The sequence below is a fragment of the Crinia signifera genome, chromosome 4 (genome assembly GCF_055691185.1).
Source record: "Crinia signifera chromosome 4, ASM5569118v1, whole genome shotgun sequence".
In the NCBI taxonomy this organism is placed as follows: Eukaryota; Metazoa; Chordata; class Amphibia; order Anura; family Myobatrachidae; genus Crinia; species Crinia signifera.
Window position 1 is genome coordinate 27,003,597 of NC_139220.1, and position 20,040 is coordinate 27,023,636.

General features: G+C 46.1%; 1 protein-coding gene across 5 annotated transcripts in view; it reads right to left on the reverse strand.

Moving 5' to 3' along the window:
- The window catches only part of RNF213 (ring finger protein 213), a 218,750-nt gene that overhangs the window by 94,809 nt on the left and 103,901 nt on the right, over positions 1-20,040 (reverse strand). For all 5 annotated transcript variants that reach the window (XM_083181465.1, XM_083181462.1, XM_083181466.1 and 2 more), the window contains 4 exons: positions 18,028-18,181; positions 13,387-13,554; positions 10,478-10,567; positions 9,465-9,587 (listed from right to left, as the gene is read on the reverse strand). In XM_083181465.1, coding sequence (XP_083037591.1) covers positions 9,465-9,587; positions 10,478-10,567; positions 13,387-13,554; positions 18,028-18,181 — 535 coding nt within the window. The remainder of the gene's footprint in view (positions 1-9,464; positions 9,588-10,477; positions 10,568-13,386; positions 13,555-18,027; positions 18,182-20,040) is intronic.

The following is a 20,040-nucleotide window of genomic DNA, read 5'->3' on the forward strand; positions in this document are numbered from 1 at the left end:
GCGGATGTAAAGGAGGCATGATAGGAGTATCCAACCCACGACTTCCTCAGCGCCATTAGTTTTCCTCCCACCAAGTGTGTTTCAAGCAAGCAGACCACATCTGCATTATAGTGCCTAAGCTGATTTAGCACCAGGGACCTTTTAATCTTGTCATTTATGCCCCTTATATTCCAAGACAATAATCTAATCATTTTAAATTAGAACCATGGTTCCCAAACATATCTCCGTTACATCCCCATCCATTGCCCGCTTTCCATTTTTTTTTTCCTGCTGCCACAGCATTATATTGTATACTGCATATATTACAATTGTCAACATTAAAGAAAGAATACATATACCCTCCCCCCTCCCTGTATACCATCCCTCCCTCAGTATACCTATACCCTTGACCCTCCCCCAGAAAAACACAAAAAATATCAAAAAACAAGAAAAAAAGCAAAAAACCCACACAAAAACAACAAAAAAAAAACAATATTACACACTTGTACCCTCTTCTCTGAGGGCTATAGCAATTGGGCCACCAATTTGCAGGGGGCTCCCTGACATGCTTATTTCTTAATTTTGCCCTCCTCTCCCTCTCCCCCCCTCCACCCTCCCAACAGGAGAAAGAAGAGAGACATCGACCGGAGAGACAAACAAGACCTGTGATTTAACCATCCGCCAGCTGCCGAGTTCCCGGTAGCTTTTTATCTAGCCACTTCGCAGCCTCATTGGGTGTGGAAAAGAAGAGAGTTTCTCCATCACTTATTACCCTTAATTTTGAGGGAAAAACCATAGAGTACTTTAAGTTATTGTCCCGCAACCTTCTTTTCACCTCCACAAATTTTGCTCTGTCCTTCTGGACTTCTAAAGTAAAGTCAGGAAATACAGCAATTTTAATCCCGTTGTGCTCCAATGGGCCTTTCGTGCGTAGTAGGCGAAGGATTGTATCTCTGTCCTGATGATTTAATATTTTGTCAATCAGTGTTCTAGGAGGGGCCGCTGGTGGTAGCGGTCTGAATGGCACCCTGTGTGCCCTTTCGACTGAGAAGTGGTCTGTAAAGGCCGCTTTCCCAAATTTGGTACTCAGCAGTTCTACTATGAATTTGGGCGCATCCGTACCCTCCACCTGCTCAGGCAAACCCACAAATCTGAGGTTATTTCTTCTCAGTCTTCCTTCAATATCTAGGATCTTAGTTTTCATTTCTGTCATTTGCAGGGCCATTTTATTAACCTTATTTAGCCATTGGTTATTTTTATCCTCAATTGCAGAAATACGCTCCTCTGCCTCCTTAATCCTCTCTGTATTTGCCTTTAATTCAGTTTTAATTGCCACAATTTCCTGCTGCACACCATTTATCTGGTCAGACAACCGTTGTTCCGAGCTATTAATAGCTTCTAAAACTTGCTGGAGTGTAATCTCCGGGATGGAGGTAGGCACTGGACTTTTATTTTTTGTTAGGGTGGCTTGGGGTGTTGAGGTAGGGGTTTCTGCCGCATTCTTGCCCTGGCCTCGGGCAAATTTCTGGAGCCGGGCTGCAGCTGCTGTATTGCCCGTTTTACCCATTCTTTCAATAATGCCTGCACCCCTTTTTTTTTATGATACAGTCCCGGTCAAAGTCGCTTATGCTTGCACACTTATCGATATACAGTCACAATCACGGCTGCCTGGACTTGCCCAGCCAGCCCGTAGTTCTGTATGCAATCAAGGGCAGTATGCTGTTTGCCACTTGCGCCACAGATTCCAACTCACTGGTCCAAAGTACATACAGCCAGGCCTAACAGGGGGATTTAGCACACGTGCCACAATAGTGCTGAATCCGTTATCAACTTCTGCCAATCACACCAGCAATATTCGAAAGGTATAATAAATGCACGGCAAGTATACTGCACCAGTTTGTTGTCTTCTTTGGTGGGTCACGGGAGACTTACAGTGATGTGGACTTATCCTCTGGGCTTGGACTTATCTGGATATTGCAGTTGAAGTGTGTGGGTGCTCTCACCACCTCACACTATTGGAGTTCCAGCGCCTTTCCCCTTCCTTATGTCACTTTGTCTTGCCTCCTCACGCTCCACTTGTGGTCAAGCCTGATTAATATGAGCTGCTGTGATCAAGCCAGATATCATAAGCTGCTGTGGTCAAGCCAGGATATCGTGAGCTGCTCTCGCTCCAGCCTTCCTCCTGTTAGTGCAGCCGGCTTGTGCAACCACGCTGCTGCGGCGGTTAGGAAGCCGGGTGCAGCACTTTTCTGCTTCCCCCTGCTGCCTTGTAGCTGGATCCCGTTCTGGCTGGTTCCGCCCGTCCGCCGGAAGCGGACGTTCAGCCGAGTATTGCCAGGTATCAGCGTCCGGGCGTCTGTGGCTCAATTACTGCTGCCCACCTGTCACTGGCTCACACTACTACAGCATCCACGAGCGCCGCGGATATGGCCCCCGGAATTCGATCTCCTCGGCGGGCATCAGGTACACAGGTAGAGCCCGGATGCATCCATGTCAGGGAGCTCACTCTCCCTCCTGCTCACACCTGCCCCGCCGTGGCCCCGCCCCAACTTCTTTCGTTTAAGGAAGATTCTTAGAAGATCCCTGAGCGCCAATCGTTGGTCCTCCAGCAGGAAGACCCTTTGGGTCCTGGCGCCTATTAAGGCTCCCAGATGTACCATCTTTTGTGATGGACTTGTGCTGGACTTTTTCCCATTTATGTGCCAGCCATGTTTCTGCAGGAGGGCCACCGTCAGATTGAGATGAATCTGAAGTGTCTCTTGTGATTGAGCCAATACCAGGAGGTCGTCTAGGTATGGTAAAAGCACCCCCTGAGTTCTCAGAGCTGCAGCCATAATGGCCATGATCTTTGTAAACACCCTCGGCGCTGTTGATAAGCCGAAGGGTAGAGCTCTGAATTGGTAGTGACGGTCCCTGATTGCGAACCGGAGGAACCGCTGGCGGTCTGTTCTAATCAGCACATGGAGGTATTCATCCTGGATGTCCAGGGATGCCATGAAGTCCTCTGGCTCTAGGGCTTGTAGAATGGACCTGAAGGATTCCATCCTGAATTTGGGCACTCTGAGATATTCGTTCAGTTGTTTCAAATTGAGGATGGGACGGAATGAACCGTCCGGTTTGAATAGAAACCTGCTCCTCGCTGAGAAGGCGGAACTGGTATCACCATCCCTGCTGCTAGTAGGGAGTGTATGGAGCTGGCTAATGCAGCCGCTTAGTCCAGCTCTCGAGGGGTGCTTGTTGTGTGGAGAGCGGCCCTGAAATGAAAGGGAGTATCCCTGAGATACGATGGTGTTTACCCACCTGTGGTGGTTGTGGCTCGCCATATCTCGGCAAATAGTAACAGGCAACCGCCCACCTGAGAGGTCTGGTGGGCCGCCCCTTTTTCATGCTGAGGGCTTAACAGTCTGTTTAGGGGCCTGACAGCGCCCTGCCCAGGACTGTTTAGGCTTGGAGGCTGAAACTCTTTGGGGAAGGTTGAACTCTTGCTGAGGGCTGTCCTCGAGCTCTTCCCTGGGGCCGAAAGGACCAAAAGGACTGAGCTCGAGCCTTTGGAGGAGCGGAAGGCAAGAAAGCCGTTTTGGAAGTGGCTATTGTGGCCACAATCTTGTCCAGCTTTGGGCCAAACAGGACATTACCAGTAATGGCAAAGCCTCCAAGGCCAATTTTGAATCTGCGCCCGCATTCCATGTGCGCAACCAGAGAGCCCTACGGGCAGTTACTGAAGATGCTGATATCTTAGACGATAGAGCTGCAGGGGATGCAGTTTAAATCCCGGCGTTCAGAATCCCGACGCTGGAATCCCGACCGCCGAAATCCCGACACTCTCTCCCTCCGTGGGTGTCCACGACACCCCTGGAGGGAGAATAAATTAGCGTGCCGAGCGTAGCGAGGCACCGGGCCCGCTGCGTGCCGAGCGCAGCGAGCCCGCAAGGGGGAGCGATCCATGTCCCCCCCTTGTCGGGATGTCGGCGTCGGGATTTTGAACGCCGGGATTTCATACTGAATCCAGCTGCAGCATCTACTGCAGCCTCCTCTAAATATGTGGCAGCTTCCCTTATTAGGTCCACTGTCAACAGCAACTCTGAGCGACGAGTATCTGTTCCTGTAAATTGTACACCCATGCGGAGGCCATTGCTGGTCTGGCTGAGACTCCTGCATTGGTAAACACAGTTTAAAGACAGTGTTAAATTTTTCTATCAGTGGGGTCCTTAAGAGAAGCCACTGTGAGAATAGGCAGAGTGGTTGCTTTAACCAAGCGAGCTACATGAGCGTCTACCTGTGGAGGCGTTTCCCATTTCTGACTGTCTGCTTGAGCAAACGGAAAGAAGGATATGAGACGTTTAGATACCAGAAACTTTTTGTTCGGGTGTTGCCACGCTTCTGACAGTTTTAGCGCCCAACAGTTAGGTACTCAAGCAAAGTGGATAATATATCTCTTACTTCTCAATGCATATGTCCTCAAAGGCTCCAAACATTTTTTTCCTCATACAATTTTCTCCATAATGGATGTATATGCAAAAAAGAGGTGAAACAAACAATGTGAAGTCCAATTTTTACAGCACTAAAAGTTCATAGGGGGTCCCGGGATGTACACCCTTGATATTCTTCCCTCCTATTCTTCTTCCCTTAAAGTGTCTGTTCAGGTTATTTTTATCGGTTCACCACGTGTCACCATAGGATATATATGCGTACATGTATGCTTATATGTGAGGAAATAGGAATAAACACATCAGGGTTTCTTTTGAACTCGCTGTGCTTACTTGTATGCTTATTGAAAACATGTATGACTCCTCCTGTCAAGGTTTCTTTAGATAAGGATTCTCCGGACATCGGGGTTAATAAAAACGGTAATTTTTATTCATAAAACCACGTGCAAATTAAAACCAGTCCAAACAGGTATATACACAGACTAGAGGATACCTTAACTGGGAAAAGATGGAATAGCAAAGCCCGGGGTCCTCACCAGTATGAGTGGTCCAAGTTTTCACTCAGGGTCTGTATACCAAATTACAACACCGTACCAACGCGTTTCGACCTGGATGGTCTTTTTCAAGGTGGTGTTGTTTACCTTCCATGTGGGGGTATATATACCTGACTATGATCACTCCCCCTGAACTCAGGGGGATGGACACAGTCCAGCAAACATTACAATCGATGTGAACATTCAAGTGCAAGATAAACTGTGGACATATATTAAAATCTAATGCTTAATACATATATAAAATAGAGAAAACGATGGTGTTAAACAGGTAAAAAAGTACAAAATAGCTCAATCACCCGGCACATGTGACAAGATCCAAGAATTAAAACTAAAGGATAGATCTTCGATGTTGAAATACAAACGAAAAGAAAAACAGGATGACAATAAATCAAGCTTAGCCTTCATCACGCAGTTTAATAACCAACACAAAGACTTAGAAAAAGCCATAAGAAAACATTGGCACATCTTGACCAAGGATCCCCTACTGAAAGAACACATTGGAGAAAAACCAAAGTTCATATACAGAAGAGCTGATAATATAAGATCTCAATTAGTTAAAAGCGCCATCCCGGAACAGAGAGAGGGAAGAATAAAAACCAAGGGTTTCCACAGGTGTGGCATGTGCCAAATGTGTAAAACTCACAAAAATACCCCTACAAAAGTAACTGATTTCACATCCACCTACAATGGTTCCTCCTATAAAATCAACGAGTTCATCACTTGCAATAGTAAAAATTGTATAAATCTAATTCAATGTAAGTGCGGTCTCCAGTATGTGGGGAAAACGAGCAGGACTTTGAGAGAAAGATGGACAGAACATGTCCGTAACATAAAAAAAGGAATGACAGGACATCTCCTCTCGGAACACTTTAAAAATAAACATGAATGCTCACCCCAAGAAATTGCACTAGTAATAGGCATTAAAAAAGTAACTGGCAACTGAAGACAAAAAGGATAGTGACACTATTCTGGCACAAAGTGAGATGAAATTTATATATAACATGAACACTTTGACCCATAAGGGACTTAATGGGGATTTTGAAATCAAATGGTTTTTGTGGATGAAGCCAACCTCCCCCCCGGTTTTATATATTATGCCATGAATTTAGGAATCTCATATTCATAGGTGATTCACTAAGTCTTTAAATATACACATCTTTTGTACATCATGCAATATATCAAGCAAAATGAAATGTATTAAGACTTCCAGATTCGTAAAAGTATACATCTTTTTTGGATTTAAGATCTCTATTATTTGTGATAAGAACCGCGTCCAGAGATTTAAACTATAATGGTTCAATTTTTCAGTATTGTTCCCTAGACGGGATATGTAACATTAAATCATGTTAGTATCCTGGTGGTGCGTGTCAACTGTGCGGTTCAATATTCATTTCCGCATACAATATATAATATGGTCCCCACAAGATGGCCGTGCGGGTCATGATGCGGTCCACCTGTCTAATATATGCTTTTAATTCCGTTTCCACCTACAAACATAGATCATGGTCCCCACAAGATAGCCGTGAGGGTCATGATGCGGTCCACCCGTCCAATATGTGCTTCTAATTTTGCTTCCACCTACAACATAGATCACGGTCCCCACAAGATGGCCGTGCGGGTCACGCCGCGGCCCACCCAACGCTACCACGCCGCGTCACGTTCTAGTATGTGCTGGTCCGTCCTCCACTTACACAAAAAAAGAAGATGGAAGTGCGGGTCATTTGTGCGGTCCACCGGGCAGAACTAAGAGCTATCTAGACCTATACAGAGAAACCGGAGGTGACGTTCGTAGGCGCACGTCACCCCCGGAAGGCAACAGGGAACATGCATGGGCTAATAACAATAGTAAGAAAATAAAGAGACTTGTATATTTCATTCAGCTCACGGGGTTGTATACCCTTATATGGACTTCCGGTCACATGTGCCGGGTGATTAAGCTATTTTGTACTTTTTTACCTGTTTAACACCATCGTTTTCTCTATTTTAAATATGTATTAAGCATTAGATTTTAATATATGTCCACAGTTTATCTTGCACTTGAATGTTCACATAGATTGTAATGTTTGCTGGACTGTGTCTATCCCCCTGAGTTCAGGGGGAGTGATCATAGTCAGGTATATAAACCCCCACATGGATTGTAAACACCACCTTGAAAAAGACCATCCAGGTCGAAACGCGTTGGTACGGTGTTGTAATTTGGTATCCAGACCCCGAGTGAAAACTTGGACCACCCATACTGGTGAGGACCCCGGGCTTTGCTATTCCATCTTCTCCCAGTTAAGGTGTCCTTGTTATACCTCTAGTCTGTGTATATACCTGTTTGGACTGGTTTTACTTTGCACGTGGTTTTATGAATAAAAATTACCGTTTTTATTAACCCCGATGTCCGGAGAATCCTTATCTAAAGAAACCTTGACAGGAGGAGTCATACATGTTTTCAAGTAAGCATACAAGTAAGCACAGGGAGTTCTAAAGAAACCCTGATGTGTTTATTCCTATTTCCTCACATGTATGCATACATGTACGCATATTCTATCCTATGGTGACACGTGGTGAACCAATAAAAATAACCTGAACAGACACTTTAAGGGAAGAAGAATAGGAGGGAAGAATATCAAGGGTGTACATCCCGGGACCCCCTATGAACTTTTAGTGCTGTAAAAATTGGACTTCACATTGTTTGTTTCACCTCTTTTTTGCATATACATCCATTATGGAGAAAATTGTATGAGGAAAAAAATGTTTGGAGCCTTTGAGGACATATGCATTGAGAAGTAAGAGATATATATTATCCACTTTGCTTGAGTACCTAACTGTTGGGCGCTAAAACCTTCTATATTTGTCTAATATTGCTTGTCTAAACCCACCAGGAGTTACCTTCCTGGTGTAAAGCTGCCCTCACCAGCGCCAAAGGTTGTATATTTGTGTTTTGAATTAACGCTTCTGACAGTACCTCCTCCAAGTCTGTATTAGAAGGGAAAATAGCCAAGGACTGAGGACTGAGTGTCCTGCATGCTAAGAGACATCCTAACAGCCTTAATTAAAGAGTTTACCCTGGTCTGGGTCATCCTCCCCTCTTTATCAGGTTCTTCTGCGTCAACCTCATCCTCCGTGTCGACTAGCACCTGCTCCTCTGGGTCGTCATCAGAATCTGACTGATGAGCCACTAAAGGAGCCTGTGCCTTATGTTTAGGCAGTGGGGCCTTCAACATGGACTGTAATAAGGCAGACACCTGAACTAAAACCCAGAACTGAGGTGGCTAATCCCTGCACCCAGGCAGGCTCAGAATCAACTTCAGGCTGTGTCTGTACCGGCTGCGCAGACTGCGTAGGCTCCCTGGCTGCAGCCAACTGTGAGGCTAACTCCTTCATAGCAGATGAAAGCGAGGATGCCCAACTTGGCTCTACTATAAGTGGAGCTGAGGGTCCGTCAGGGGAGTCCTGTAAAGAGCAGCGGTCACACAGGCCAGCATGGTCCTGTTCAGAGGAATAATTCTCTTTGCATTTAGTGCATGTGTAAGCATGCAGCCTAGGAACTTCCCTGGCAGGTTTAGTTACTAAATTAGTGTGGAGCAGAGGTCTGTTGAAAAACCTGGTCCTGTAACGCTTAGAGGAGCAGGAATCCCAGTGCGCTTCTCCCTCAGTGAAGTCCCATGTAACGGCGCGATTAATGACTCATGCGGCGTCTGTAAAATGGCGGGGATCCGGCGCTTGCCGGGCGGCCCCGCATACCGACGCCGCTGCCCACACTCAAGTCTCCCTGGTGGTCCAGCGGGGCAGGGTGCACAACCTATTGAAAGGCGGCGTTCTGGCCGCTTGCTAGTGCAGCCCGGCGATCCCCCTCGCCGAGCTGCTCAGCCGCTATTACATGCGCGCATGTGCACGCTCCCAGCGGGGAGCGCGTTACCTGAAGCGGTTGTCACCGCTGAAGTCCCGGTCCCCGTCGCGGCTGCGTCTCCTCAGTGCCTGGAGCCAGCCGACACCCCCGCTGTGGAAGCCAAGTGTGAGGTGTGCGGCTGCCGGGTTCCGGGTGATGGAGCGCAGTGCAGGGGTCTAACAGACCCTCAGCGCTGCTGCTCTGTCACTGACTCCAGTCAGTGTAAAAATAAGATTAAAAAATAAATAAAAAACGAAGTTTAGGCTGCTAAAAGCAGCTCCTTTTAAAATGCGTGTTGGCTCCTGCCAGCACAATCAAAACTGAAAGTAGCTAGCCTAGGAGGCAGGGTAGAGGAGGGGAGGAGCCAGGGCTGTCTCTAGGCAGTCCAGAAGTTTTATCCTTTCTGGTGCTGGAAAGGTCGTGACCTCACTCTCTACCCACTGTAATCCCTGGGGCCCCTGACGTCTGCCGCAGAAGAAAACACAGATAACGCTACCTTCGCCACAATGGGTCAAAATCAAGCCAACACCTCACTCCATAGGTCTTAAAAATGCTAGGTGAATGCGGCCCATCTGTACATAATATAATTCAAAAGTCAATAGCTACAGGAAATATGAGCACATTTACCTGGCAAGCCAAATGCACTGCTTGAATAGCACCGTCCTCAAAGCATTTACATATAGATGGGTGCAGCTTCTGAAGCTGGTATTGTTCTTTACAATAAATTGATATCTGCTTAATTGGTTCTTCCTGTTGCAAGAACAATACAATGTATGAATTAGGAGAAACATAGCACAGTTATACAAGTCAAACAAATAAAATATTATTATTCAGATAAAAAACAACAGCATTGGTTAAAACTGTATCTGAAATCAAGGTACTTAATGAAATCACTTGCATTCCTGAAACAATCCTAAACACACATTTTATTTACACTATAGTTCAGCTCACATTAAGGCCAGCTAAAAATTAGAACAATGTATAGCTGGCAAATAAGATGCCATTGGGACCAGGGCCGGTGCAAGGCACCGGAGCGCCCCAGGCGAGTCGGGGGCTGGGGGGTACCTGTTGCGCCGTCTGGGGAGCGGGCAGGGGGGTCCATGCTGGCGTCTGACAGCAGCCTGCGGTGGTGTCCTTGCCGTGCGGGTACCTGCGGCGTTGTGTATAAAGCTGGCTGCGGCGGGGGATCCCTGCAGTGAATCAGAAGCCGGCATGGACCCCCTTTTCACGAGGGGGCGAGGGGCGAACTGCCACCCTTCAGTGGCAAATGCCTAGACCTGCCTAGTGGTGGCGCCGGCCCTGTTTGGGACCATACATCAGCAGGTGCATACACACTTACAGGATGCAGGGGACGATGGCGCAATCAAACATGCTATGCTGCATTCGGAAGCATGTCATTGTCAACGATGACTTCGGGTTGACCTGCAGCAGGGCTGACAATTAGATGTCACCTGCGAATGAGGAAGCGCACCAATCAAACATGCACACTTAACAATATGCCCGATTTGTCATTCCGATTTACCCGGAAACGACAAATCTGGCCAATATTGTGCCTATGCCTAAATGTATTTGTCTCAATTCTGAAAAGGGGTATGTTTTGTTATGCAATCACATGGCTAAGGGCGGCCTTAATAAGTTACCTGTTTAATTTTCCTGAGTAAAATTGAGAGAAGATGGTCCTTCCACTTCTGGCTCTTGTTATCACCAACTTTAAGTATGTGATCCCATGCCTAGATTAAAAAAATATATAAAAATTAAAAGTGCCACTTTTTCATTCAAGAACTAATTACTGTGGATGTATTTTTATATAGTGCCTAATGAAAACAATCTGAGTTTCTGAAGTATGTGACCTCTTGTATGGTACTATGGAGATAAACATTTTTAGGTCCTTACATTATTATTATTATTATTATTATTATTAGAATAGAATAAACTAGGAATATTTTGTGGATTACAGTACAGCATCAAACAGGGGTAAAGGGGGGGGAGAAATTACATACATTACATTAAGATATTACATGCATTCCATTACTAGCTACGACTATGGTGGATAGGTCGCCAAGTAGGGTCACATTGTTTGGCTGTTGATATTGGGATTGCTATCGCTTTGATTGGACTGTTCAGGTGATGGACGGCTAACGGAAAGAAGCTTCTTGCTGATCTGGACATTTTGGCGGGGACAGACCTGAACAGTCTTCCAGATGGTAGGATGTCAAACAGGTTGTGACCGGAATGCAGCTTGTCCTTCGCAAACTTCTCAGCGCGTTTCCTTACCCTGGATGAGAACAGATCCCTTATCGGGGGGAGGTCGGTCCCTATGATCCTTTCCGCAGTCTTCACTACCCTCTGCAGTTATGGTTTGTCATTCTTGCTTGCGCCACCGTACTAGATTGTGATCGAGGAACATAAGACAGACTCCACAATGGCGGTGTAGAATACGCACAGCAGCTCCTGTGGGATGTTGAATTTCCTGAGTTGCCTCAGGAAGAACAGGCGCTGTTGGGCCTTTTTGATATTTGTGGTTATGTTTAATCCCCATATTAGGTCGCTGGACATGGTTGTTCCTAGGAATTTGAAGGATTCAATCCGCGACACCACTGTGTTGGCTATTGTTAGCGGGACCAGTGAATTTGGTTTTTCCTGTAGTCGACCGCCATCTCAACTGTTGTGGTGGGGTTTAGATCGAGGTTGTGGCTGCTGCACCACTGTGTCAGCTTCTCCACTACACGCCTGTACCATCCTTGATTAGGCCGATGATAGTGGTGTTGTCTGCGAATTTGATGATTTTCACTGACTGCTCAGCTAAGGTGCAGTCATTCGTGTAAAGAGAGAAGAGCAGAGGGGAGAGGATGCATCCTTGGGGGGCTCCAGTACTGATTGTTTGTGTGCTGGACGAGAAGGTGCCGGCTTTGACCACCAGTTTCCTTGCCAATAGAAAGTCCACTATCCATGAGCATGTTGATCCTGGGACTCCTAAGGAGAGGAGTTTTGGCTGCAGGATGCCGGGGACGATAGTGTTAAATGCTGAGCTGAAGTCCACGAATAGGACTCTCGAATAGGTGCCTGGGTGGTCGAGGTGTTGTAAAATATGGTGCAGCCCGAGGTTGACAGCATCCTCTACACTTCTGTTTGCCCGGTAGGCGAACTGCATGGGGTCAAGGTGAGAGTTGGTCACTTCTCTCAGGTGCTTCAGTACTAGTCTTTCGAATGCTTTCATGGCCACTGAAGTTAGTGCAATTGGCCTGAAATCATTTAGGTCCTTCGTGGGTGTTTTCTTGGGGACCGGGAAGATAATAGAGCGTTTGAAGCAGACAGGAACCTTGCACAAGTCCAGGGAGGAGTTGAATATCGTTGTGAAGATGGAGACGAGCTGAGCTGCACAGGTCCCAAGGCAGGATGGTGACACACCCTCCGGTCCCGCAGCCTTCTTAGGTTTTATTATATAGTAATTAACAGTTCCAGGAGCTATCCCTTACATTACTGCCGACACTACCAATACTGCATACCAAGATGGCTATTTCAGACAAGATCCCTTCAAGATGTATTGGGTAGTATTTTCCCCACCATCCAGTACACCGCACAACTGATAGATGGATCTTCCTCCTATGCAGCAAATATAGCATATAGATCCAATAAGCGTACATAGATCTTGAGTATAGTCACTGCATGGCATGGTTTACTTGGTTACAGTAACCTATATCAATCAATAGGAGTCACAGACACATACCCATAGACATGGTTTTTCACAGTGATTCATAACGGTAGACATGTTGGGTCAAAACGACCCATATGCGTACACATGCTGGGTCACAGAGACCTATACCCGTAGGCATGTAGGGTTGCAGAGACCCATTCCTGTAGACATGCAGGTTCACAGTGACCATCACACTAGTGCATTTTGGCCCGATTCCAGCTGATTCCCACCAATCAGGCTTTTTAGCAACTACGATGTATCGCATCCGACTTCCCGAACTCCCCCCCGGCAGCCCTTTTACATGTGATTTATCACATGCGAGGCAAGTCGGACTAGTATATCAGGGCCTTTAGACATACTGGGTCGCAGAGTACCATACCCCCAGACATGCTGGGTCACACTGATCCATACCTATAGACATGATGGGTCACACTGACTTAGCCACAATCGCTAGGTATGTACACACTTTCAGACCTAACTATAGATCAGAGTAGGCTCACAGATGTCCCCTCCAATGTAGTTACATGTCTGATATGCAGAGGGTCAGAGATGTTACCTAAAGTAAATGTGGGTGGGAGACGGTTGTCATGGGTGCACATGTAGCAGTACATGACTGAAGCCTTTGAATTCCTCCTCATCATATAATGATGCTACAGACATAATGGGGCAGCTGCTGTATATGGATTTCCTTACTGGTACATGCCAAGCACACCACCCAATGCCAGTCTGCTCCATCTACCTGGTGCATCACTGTGTGGATCGATCACTGAATTTTAGAACAAATCCAAGTGGAAGTTGTGGAATTGCAAAATGTCTATAAATGCAATTATCTGATACAACTCAATAGGCATTTACCAGGAGTTCATAATGAAATGTTCCTCTATAGTGACCGGAATTAAATTTGTGCCCGTAGACATCTTCAAGCCATTTTGCTGTTGTTATCAATGCTTGATCCAAAGCTTTGTCCTTTACAGATGGCTGTGACTCAACTTCAGCTTCTGGCATATCAACTGAGCTCTCATACTAAAGAAAGAGGAAACAGGGAGATAATGACATGATGTAATGGAGATTTCATCCCTTGCACATTGTCATAGGATAAAATATACAAGAAAGTCAGAAAGTCAAATATAGCATTACATAAATATGATACTTTACTAGGTTAAGTAGGTAAGTATACTCTGGTTCAAGTAAGTATTCTTTCTTTACATGTACCTTTCTCTCCTTACAGTGGGTATATGACACATAGAATTCAGTTGTTCATTATATAAGTTTAATAATTTATTTGCATAACAATCATATTATTCAACTCATCACACACAAAACATTGTGTAAATAAATGGATCACTACATTTCGTGTTTTATTTTACTGGAACTTGAATGAAGCATCTCATCCCAGAAAGTTTCTGATCAAAACGGTGTCAAAAATAAACCGGTGCCACCCGTCTGGACAATCCAGAGGATTAAGACAGAACAATGGTGGACGGCGGCACTCAAATAAATGACACAGACTGCCGGGGTATTCCCAACGTTTCAAGACCTTTCGGTTCCTTTATCAGTCTTCTGCACTTGATAAAGGGACCGAAAGGTCTTGAAACGTCGGGAATACCTCGGCAGACTGTGTCATTTATTCGAGTGCCACCGTCCACCATTGCTCTATATACAGTATATATATATATACACACACATACACACACACATACAGGGACTCAACACTCACCATAATGAACTAACTCACCTTAGCATACAATTAATCAAATGAATAATGGGGTTTTAGTTCATGAATTGATCAATACATTTAAGCTTCAGCCTATCGCCAAGGGGCCCCCATCTCACTGCAAGTCCTACACTAGCAATTGCCTCTTGGCAGGTGAGCTTTAAACCAGGAAAAAACACATTTCCACTTTAGCTATGATGTGTCAGCAGTTGGCAGGCTCTTGGGAGACAATTGCTAGTGTAGGACTTGCAGTGAGATGGGGGCCCTTGGCGATGGGCTGCAAGCTTAAATGTATTTATCAATTCATGAACTAAAACCCCATTATTTATTTGATTATTTGTATACTAAGGTGAGTTAGTTCATTATGGTGCGTGTTGAGTCTCTGTATGTGTATTTATTAGAGCATGTGGTCACAGGCCACTTCACCCCAACCTGGGAATGGCGAGTGCTGCTTGCACCCCATTTGCAGAGATGGCGAGTGTTGTGGTACTCTGTATCTATATATATCTATATATATCTATATATATATATATATATATATATATATATATATATATATATATAGATATATCTATAGATATATAGATATATCTATATATCTATAGATATATCTATATATCTATATATATATATATATATATATATATATATCTATATATATATATATATATATATATATATATATATATATATCTATATATCTATATATCTATAGATATATATATATATATATATCTATAGATATATATAGATAGATAGATATATATAGAATGGGGTGCAAACAGGATCGGGTGCAGTGGCCTGTGACCACACACTCTAGTAAATACAAACACTCACTACAACAAACTAACTCACCGTAACATTCAAATAATCAATTAAATAAATAATGGGGTTTTAGTTCATGAATTGATCAATGCATTTAAGCTTGCAGCCCATTTCCAAGGGACCCTTGGCGATGGGCTACAAGCTTAAATGCATTGATCAAAATCCCTCTTTACTTAAGTGGACTATTAGATATATACTGGGTGCAGATTGATCACACATTGTCCAGGCTTGGATGATATTGAGGTAGGAGACGATCGCTGCTGCCGCACATGATAGTGAAGAGCTGACGCGGGACGGCCAATCATGAGAGGCGCAGTGTTGTGGAAGATGAGCCACACACTTCCGGGTATGGGTGCCTTTGGCGTGTGCTGTCGGCCTCATACACCGGGGGGGATGTAGGTGAATTACTGGCGATCCGGTAAGCACGTAGTGCAGATAATGCACTGAATGGATGCTTGTATGTTACATGTGCCTGTATGTTTGTCTTGTTTGTCTCTGGGCTAGATAGGGTATGGTATTTGGATTTGACTAATTGCTACTATGTAGGTGTGCTGTGGGAGGTCCTGCACACCTGATAATTAATGTTGATAATGGGCAATGATCCCTAATTGGCTAAGGTATAAATGGCCTCTATGATAGTCTCAGTTTATGTCTGGCTTGCTGTGGTGACACATTGAAAATCTGTAGCTGTCTTGAAAACGACCCTCCGGGGTTGAAACATTGACCATGCCTGTCTATATCTTTGATTAAAAAGCAATTTTACCTGCGGTGGTGGTGAGTGCCCTCTCTGGCCTAAAAAAACGGACTTGTTGCTATATCTATATATAGAGCCACCGAGCCCGAAGTGCGGCGAGCGCACGCGTATCTGCGTCCGCTCACCTCGCTGTGCTCACCACACTTTCTAAGATTAACTCCACGCCCGCGTGGACACTGGGGTTATGACGTGGATAGTGGGCATATGATCCTTTATGTGTTAGCAGGGCTCCAGTTACATAATTTGCGTAACTTACGTCATCTGCGTGAGTTACGTAGTTTACCTAGCAGCATAGTGGTTACTCCACTACGCAAACTACGTAACGGGCTCCCAACTAACATGTAACAGTACCAAAATGTCTCTTTTCTGTCTGCAGCTGTAAATAACCATAGCTTACTGCAGCCTTTCTGAGGTAAAAGGACTCTTTTCTGTTTAAAGCTGTAAATAACCACTAGGTGATTCATCGCGCCCTACGGAAGCTCTTCACACAGTCGTAAGGGGCTCCGCCTTCTTAATCTGTGGACTTTTGTATTGCGTGAAATATAGTGCGCGGCTGGTAGGGGAGGGGTGGGTGCAGCAATGATGGGGGTGCAGGAGGGTGTGTGGGGTGCGGTGGGTGGGGTAGGGGCGTGTGGGATGGTAGTGTAGGTGCTAGAGGTGTGAGGGTGGTGGGTTGTGGAGGTTCATGTGCAGGGATGCTGTGGGATGGAGTGGCGGGTGCAGGGCGGCAGCGAGTGGTGGAGGGGCGGGTGGGTGGATGGCAGAACTGTGTGCTCGCATACACACAACAGTGGCGGCAAAGCAGTGACTATAGTGTGTTCAGTGACTTTCAGCAGGCAGGCACTATATGCAGCAGGTATTAGTGCCTGTGGCCAGGCCCATTTGGTGCTCTGCAGGCCAGTGGGACCTATGTTACAACTTTTCCAAACTTCTTCCTGGGAAGCGTGCAGGAGGGTAACAAGCAGCAGTGCCCCAGGCACAGCGCCTATATGGCACCCCCTTCCTTTGCACCAGCAGACCTGTACAATAACATGCAGAACCAGGTAACCCCCGGTATGTGAGCAGGGCAGTAGGGGCTGTGGGATCGGTGTTTTAAAGGAGTGAAACCCCACTTGGGACTGTTTAGTTATTAGTGCGGCACGCACTCTCCCCCCCCCCCCAATAAAGATGCGTTTGGTACCTATAGTAGTACTGGCCTGGGCGCAGCAGCTCTGCAGCTTATCGTCTCTCCCGCAGGCTGTGTGAAGTGATCAGTAGCATCCGCGGCGGCACCATGACTATAGCGGGGGTGACTGCGTAGGATGTCGGCGGCAGGAGGGGTGTTCGGGACCAGTCCAGCTCATTATCTCTCCCACAGGCTCCATAGCTGTAGGTGCGGCGGCGGCAGCTCTGGCTGCTCTGAAGATATCGGCGGCAGCGCTCTGCTGGGTGAGGGCCAGGCCGCGCAGTGTGTGTGGGAAGGACAATGGGGAGGGAGCGGAAGTGGAGGGGCGGCTGACGATTGAGGTGAGGATGGTTGTCACCAAGTTAGGGAGAAGCATGTATTGTGTGCGGGCTTGCCTCTCATACTACTGTTTAGCAAGTAGATGATCTTATTTGACTACTTTTGTTATTTCCTATATATATAGCCCACAACTTTCAATCCATGACTTCGCCCAGCGTTATACACACACTCACAGATTGAGGTACTTATGTATTATCTGGGCGCCCGATATAAGGATTGTATGCCTTAACTTAAGGCATGCAATGCGATGGACCCGATTTTTCCATAGGATTCAATGTTAAAATGGACTGAGTCCATTTTAACATAGGATTAGATGGAAAAATGGGTCCTTTTCCTTTCCCCACTATCCAAGTGGGCATGGAGTTAGATATAAACCGAGGCCGAAGCGTGGTGAGGGGACGTGGATTCGTTAAAAAGTATTCCACGTCCGCTCGCCACGCTTCGGGCCGCAAGGGACCCTTTGGAACGGGACCAGGGAGGGGAGAGCCGGCAGCTTCAAAAATCGGTACAAAATGATTTTGCCGGTACAGTACTGTTAACATGCTACTGACTTTTTTTGTGCAGCTGCCGAGGCTGCTGGGAATTATTCACCACTGTAAACAAATTCACTATAGCGTGCTTCATCATGACACACAATACATTGTATAGAAGGTTATTACATATATACTACACACTGTGCAATTACATATACCTACTCACCAAGAAACCTGGCAAACTTATTAGAGTTAAGATGATTGCTGCAGAGAGAGCAGGGAGCTCAGACTGGTCCTTCAATGATAGGTTACAGCAGATACTGTTGTGCAGGGCAAGGCTAGCATCACAGCATTTCTGAAGTGACTCTGCATTAATAGGTCTGCAAATTAGCACAAAGAAGTAGAAGTATATTAGGAAAGATACATTTAAACATTTGTTGCGTGGCCTGCAATTACTTTACGTACAGTTTAAAAACATTTCTGATGGAATAAAATATTGTGGGTCTCTTCATATGGTACGTAATTAAAAGACTGTGAGCTCCAGTGGGGGCAGGGATTGATTGATAAGAATGATAAAGACATACACGGGTATTCAATTGCTGGGGGGGTGTTAAAAAAAAGTCCCACAGCTGTTGGGATTTGCTATCCTATTAGGTGACAGAAAAATGGGACACACCATTTCTGATTTTTCTCGCACCAAGGGCCAAATGTATCAAGCTTCAAAAAGTGATATAGTGGAGAGTGAAGACACAGCAGCCAATCAGCTCCTGTCATATTCAAACCCAGCCTGTAACATGGCAATTCGGACCTGATTGGCTGGTTGTTTATCACTCTCCATTTAATCACTTCTTGAAGCATGATAGAACTGGCCCCAAGTCTGATTTATCGTACCAAGGGTGTAATTCAGACCTGATCGCACATCACAAATTCACAGCAGCCAGCGTTCAGGAAGACACACCCCCCCCCCCCCCCCCCGCGCTAGGTTCAAATCCCGCCTTGCGATTTATTGTGATCTGTGTGAATGGATGTGTACGGCTGCAAATCAATTCGCAGCCAAGTGAATATGGTTCAAAACCATTTATAAGCCACTCAACATGGAATGACTTTTACAGTGGGTACCACTCATCGCAGGCTCAGTGTAGCCAGAGACTTACTCGGCGATGGGATGGAAAAAGAAATATCGGGCCTGAAACTTATGTCACACACGCTCCCCTAAAACCCTTGGGGGCGCACCTGTATTTTCCCTGTCACTCCCAATTTTTTTTCTGGTGCACCTGGCGTTTATCTTGGCACTCGCATGGAATGCCCAGTTCCCACCCCCAGTTCCTGTGAATCACCTTGCGAAAGGGCAGCGATTAAATAAAGTAGCAGAATTTCATCACAGGATGGCCTCGCGCATGTGAACTATGGGCTGTACCCAAGCGTAGTCTAACAATAATTGGCCAATGTGCAAATTCACGGCCATGTGGTCAGGTCTGAATTACAAGTCTGTTTTTTTTTTTCTTCCTAAAATTGTTTAAATTTTGTGAAAAATCCCTGGGACCCCAGAATCCTAAAGTTGGAAGTTCCCAATTAGCTTAATTAGACTGTAATCAGGGCCGCCAAGAGGGGGGGTCTGGGTGTACTTGAGTCCCGGGTCCCGGACAGAAATGGGGCCCGAGAGTGTCAGCATGTATCAAATGCAAGGCTGACCTGACTGTTATGCCGGGTACGCACTGCCTAGAGCGCTACAGTGGAAGGTGCCGCCGGGATTCAGCTCAGCTGCTGTCAGACGACTGAGGAACCTGGCCGGCTGGGCAGGCAGAGAAGCAGGGACAGTGGATCATGGGAATTGTAGATCATATTTTAGTGCTCAGACGATGAGCAGTTAAATATAAACTACAAATCCCGTGATGCAGTTTAGCCCGACAGGCTACTAGTGGGAGTGAGAGCAATGAAGCGTCACAGGCAGGGCAGGCTCCCCGGTAAAATTTTGGGGAGTCGCCTAAGTGTGGGCACCTCCCGCACATAGGCCACGCCCCCAAAATGTTTAGAGGAGGGTGAAAGAAAACTAAAAACTGTAATCTCAGCAGCAGCACACACCTACAGCATGTGCTGTGCTGACAGCAGGCTCAGCATGACCTCTCACGCTGTCAGTGAGACACTCATGCTGAGCCTGCTGTCAGCACAGCACATGCTGTAGAAGTGTGTGCTGCTGTTGCTACCCGGGAGGGACGAAGGGGGAAGGGAGGGGGTCGGA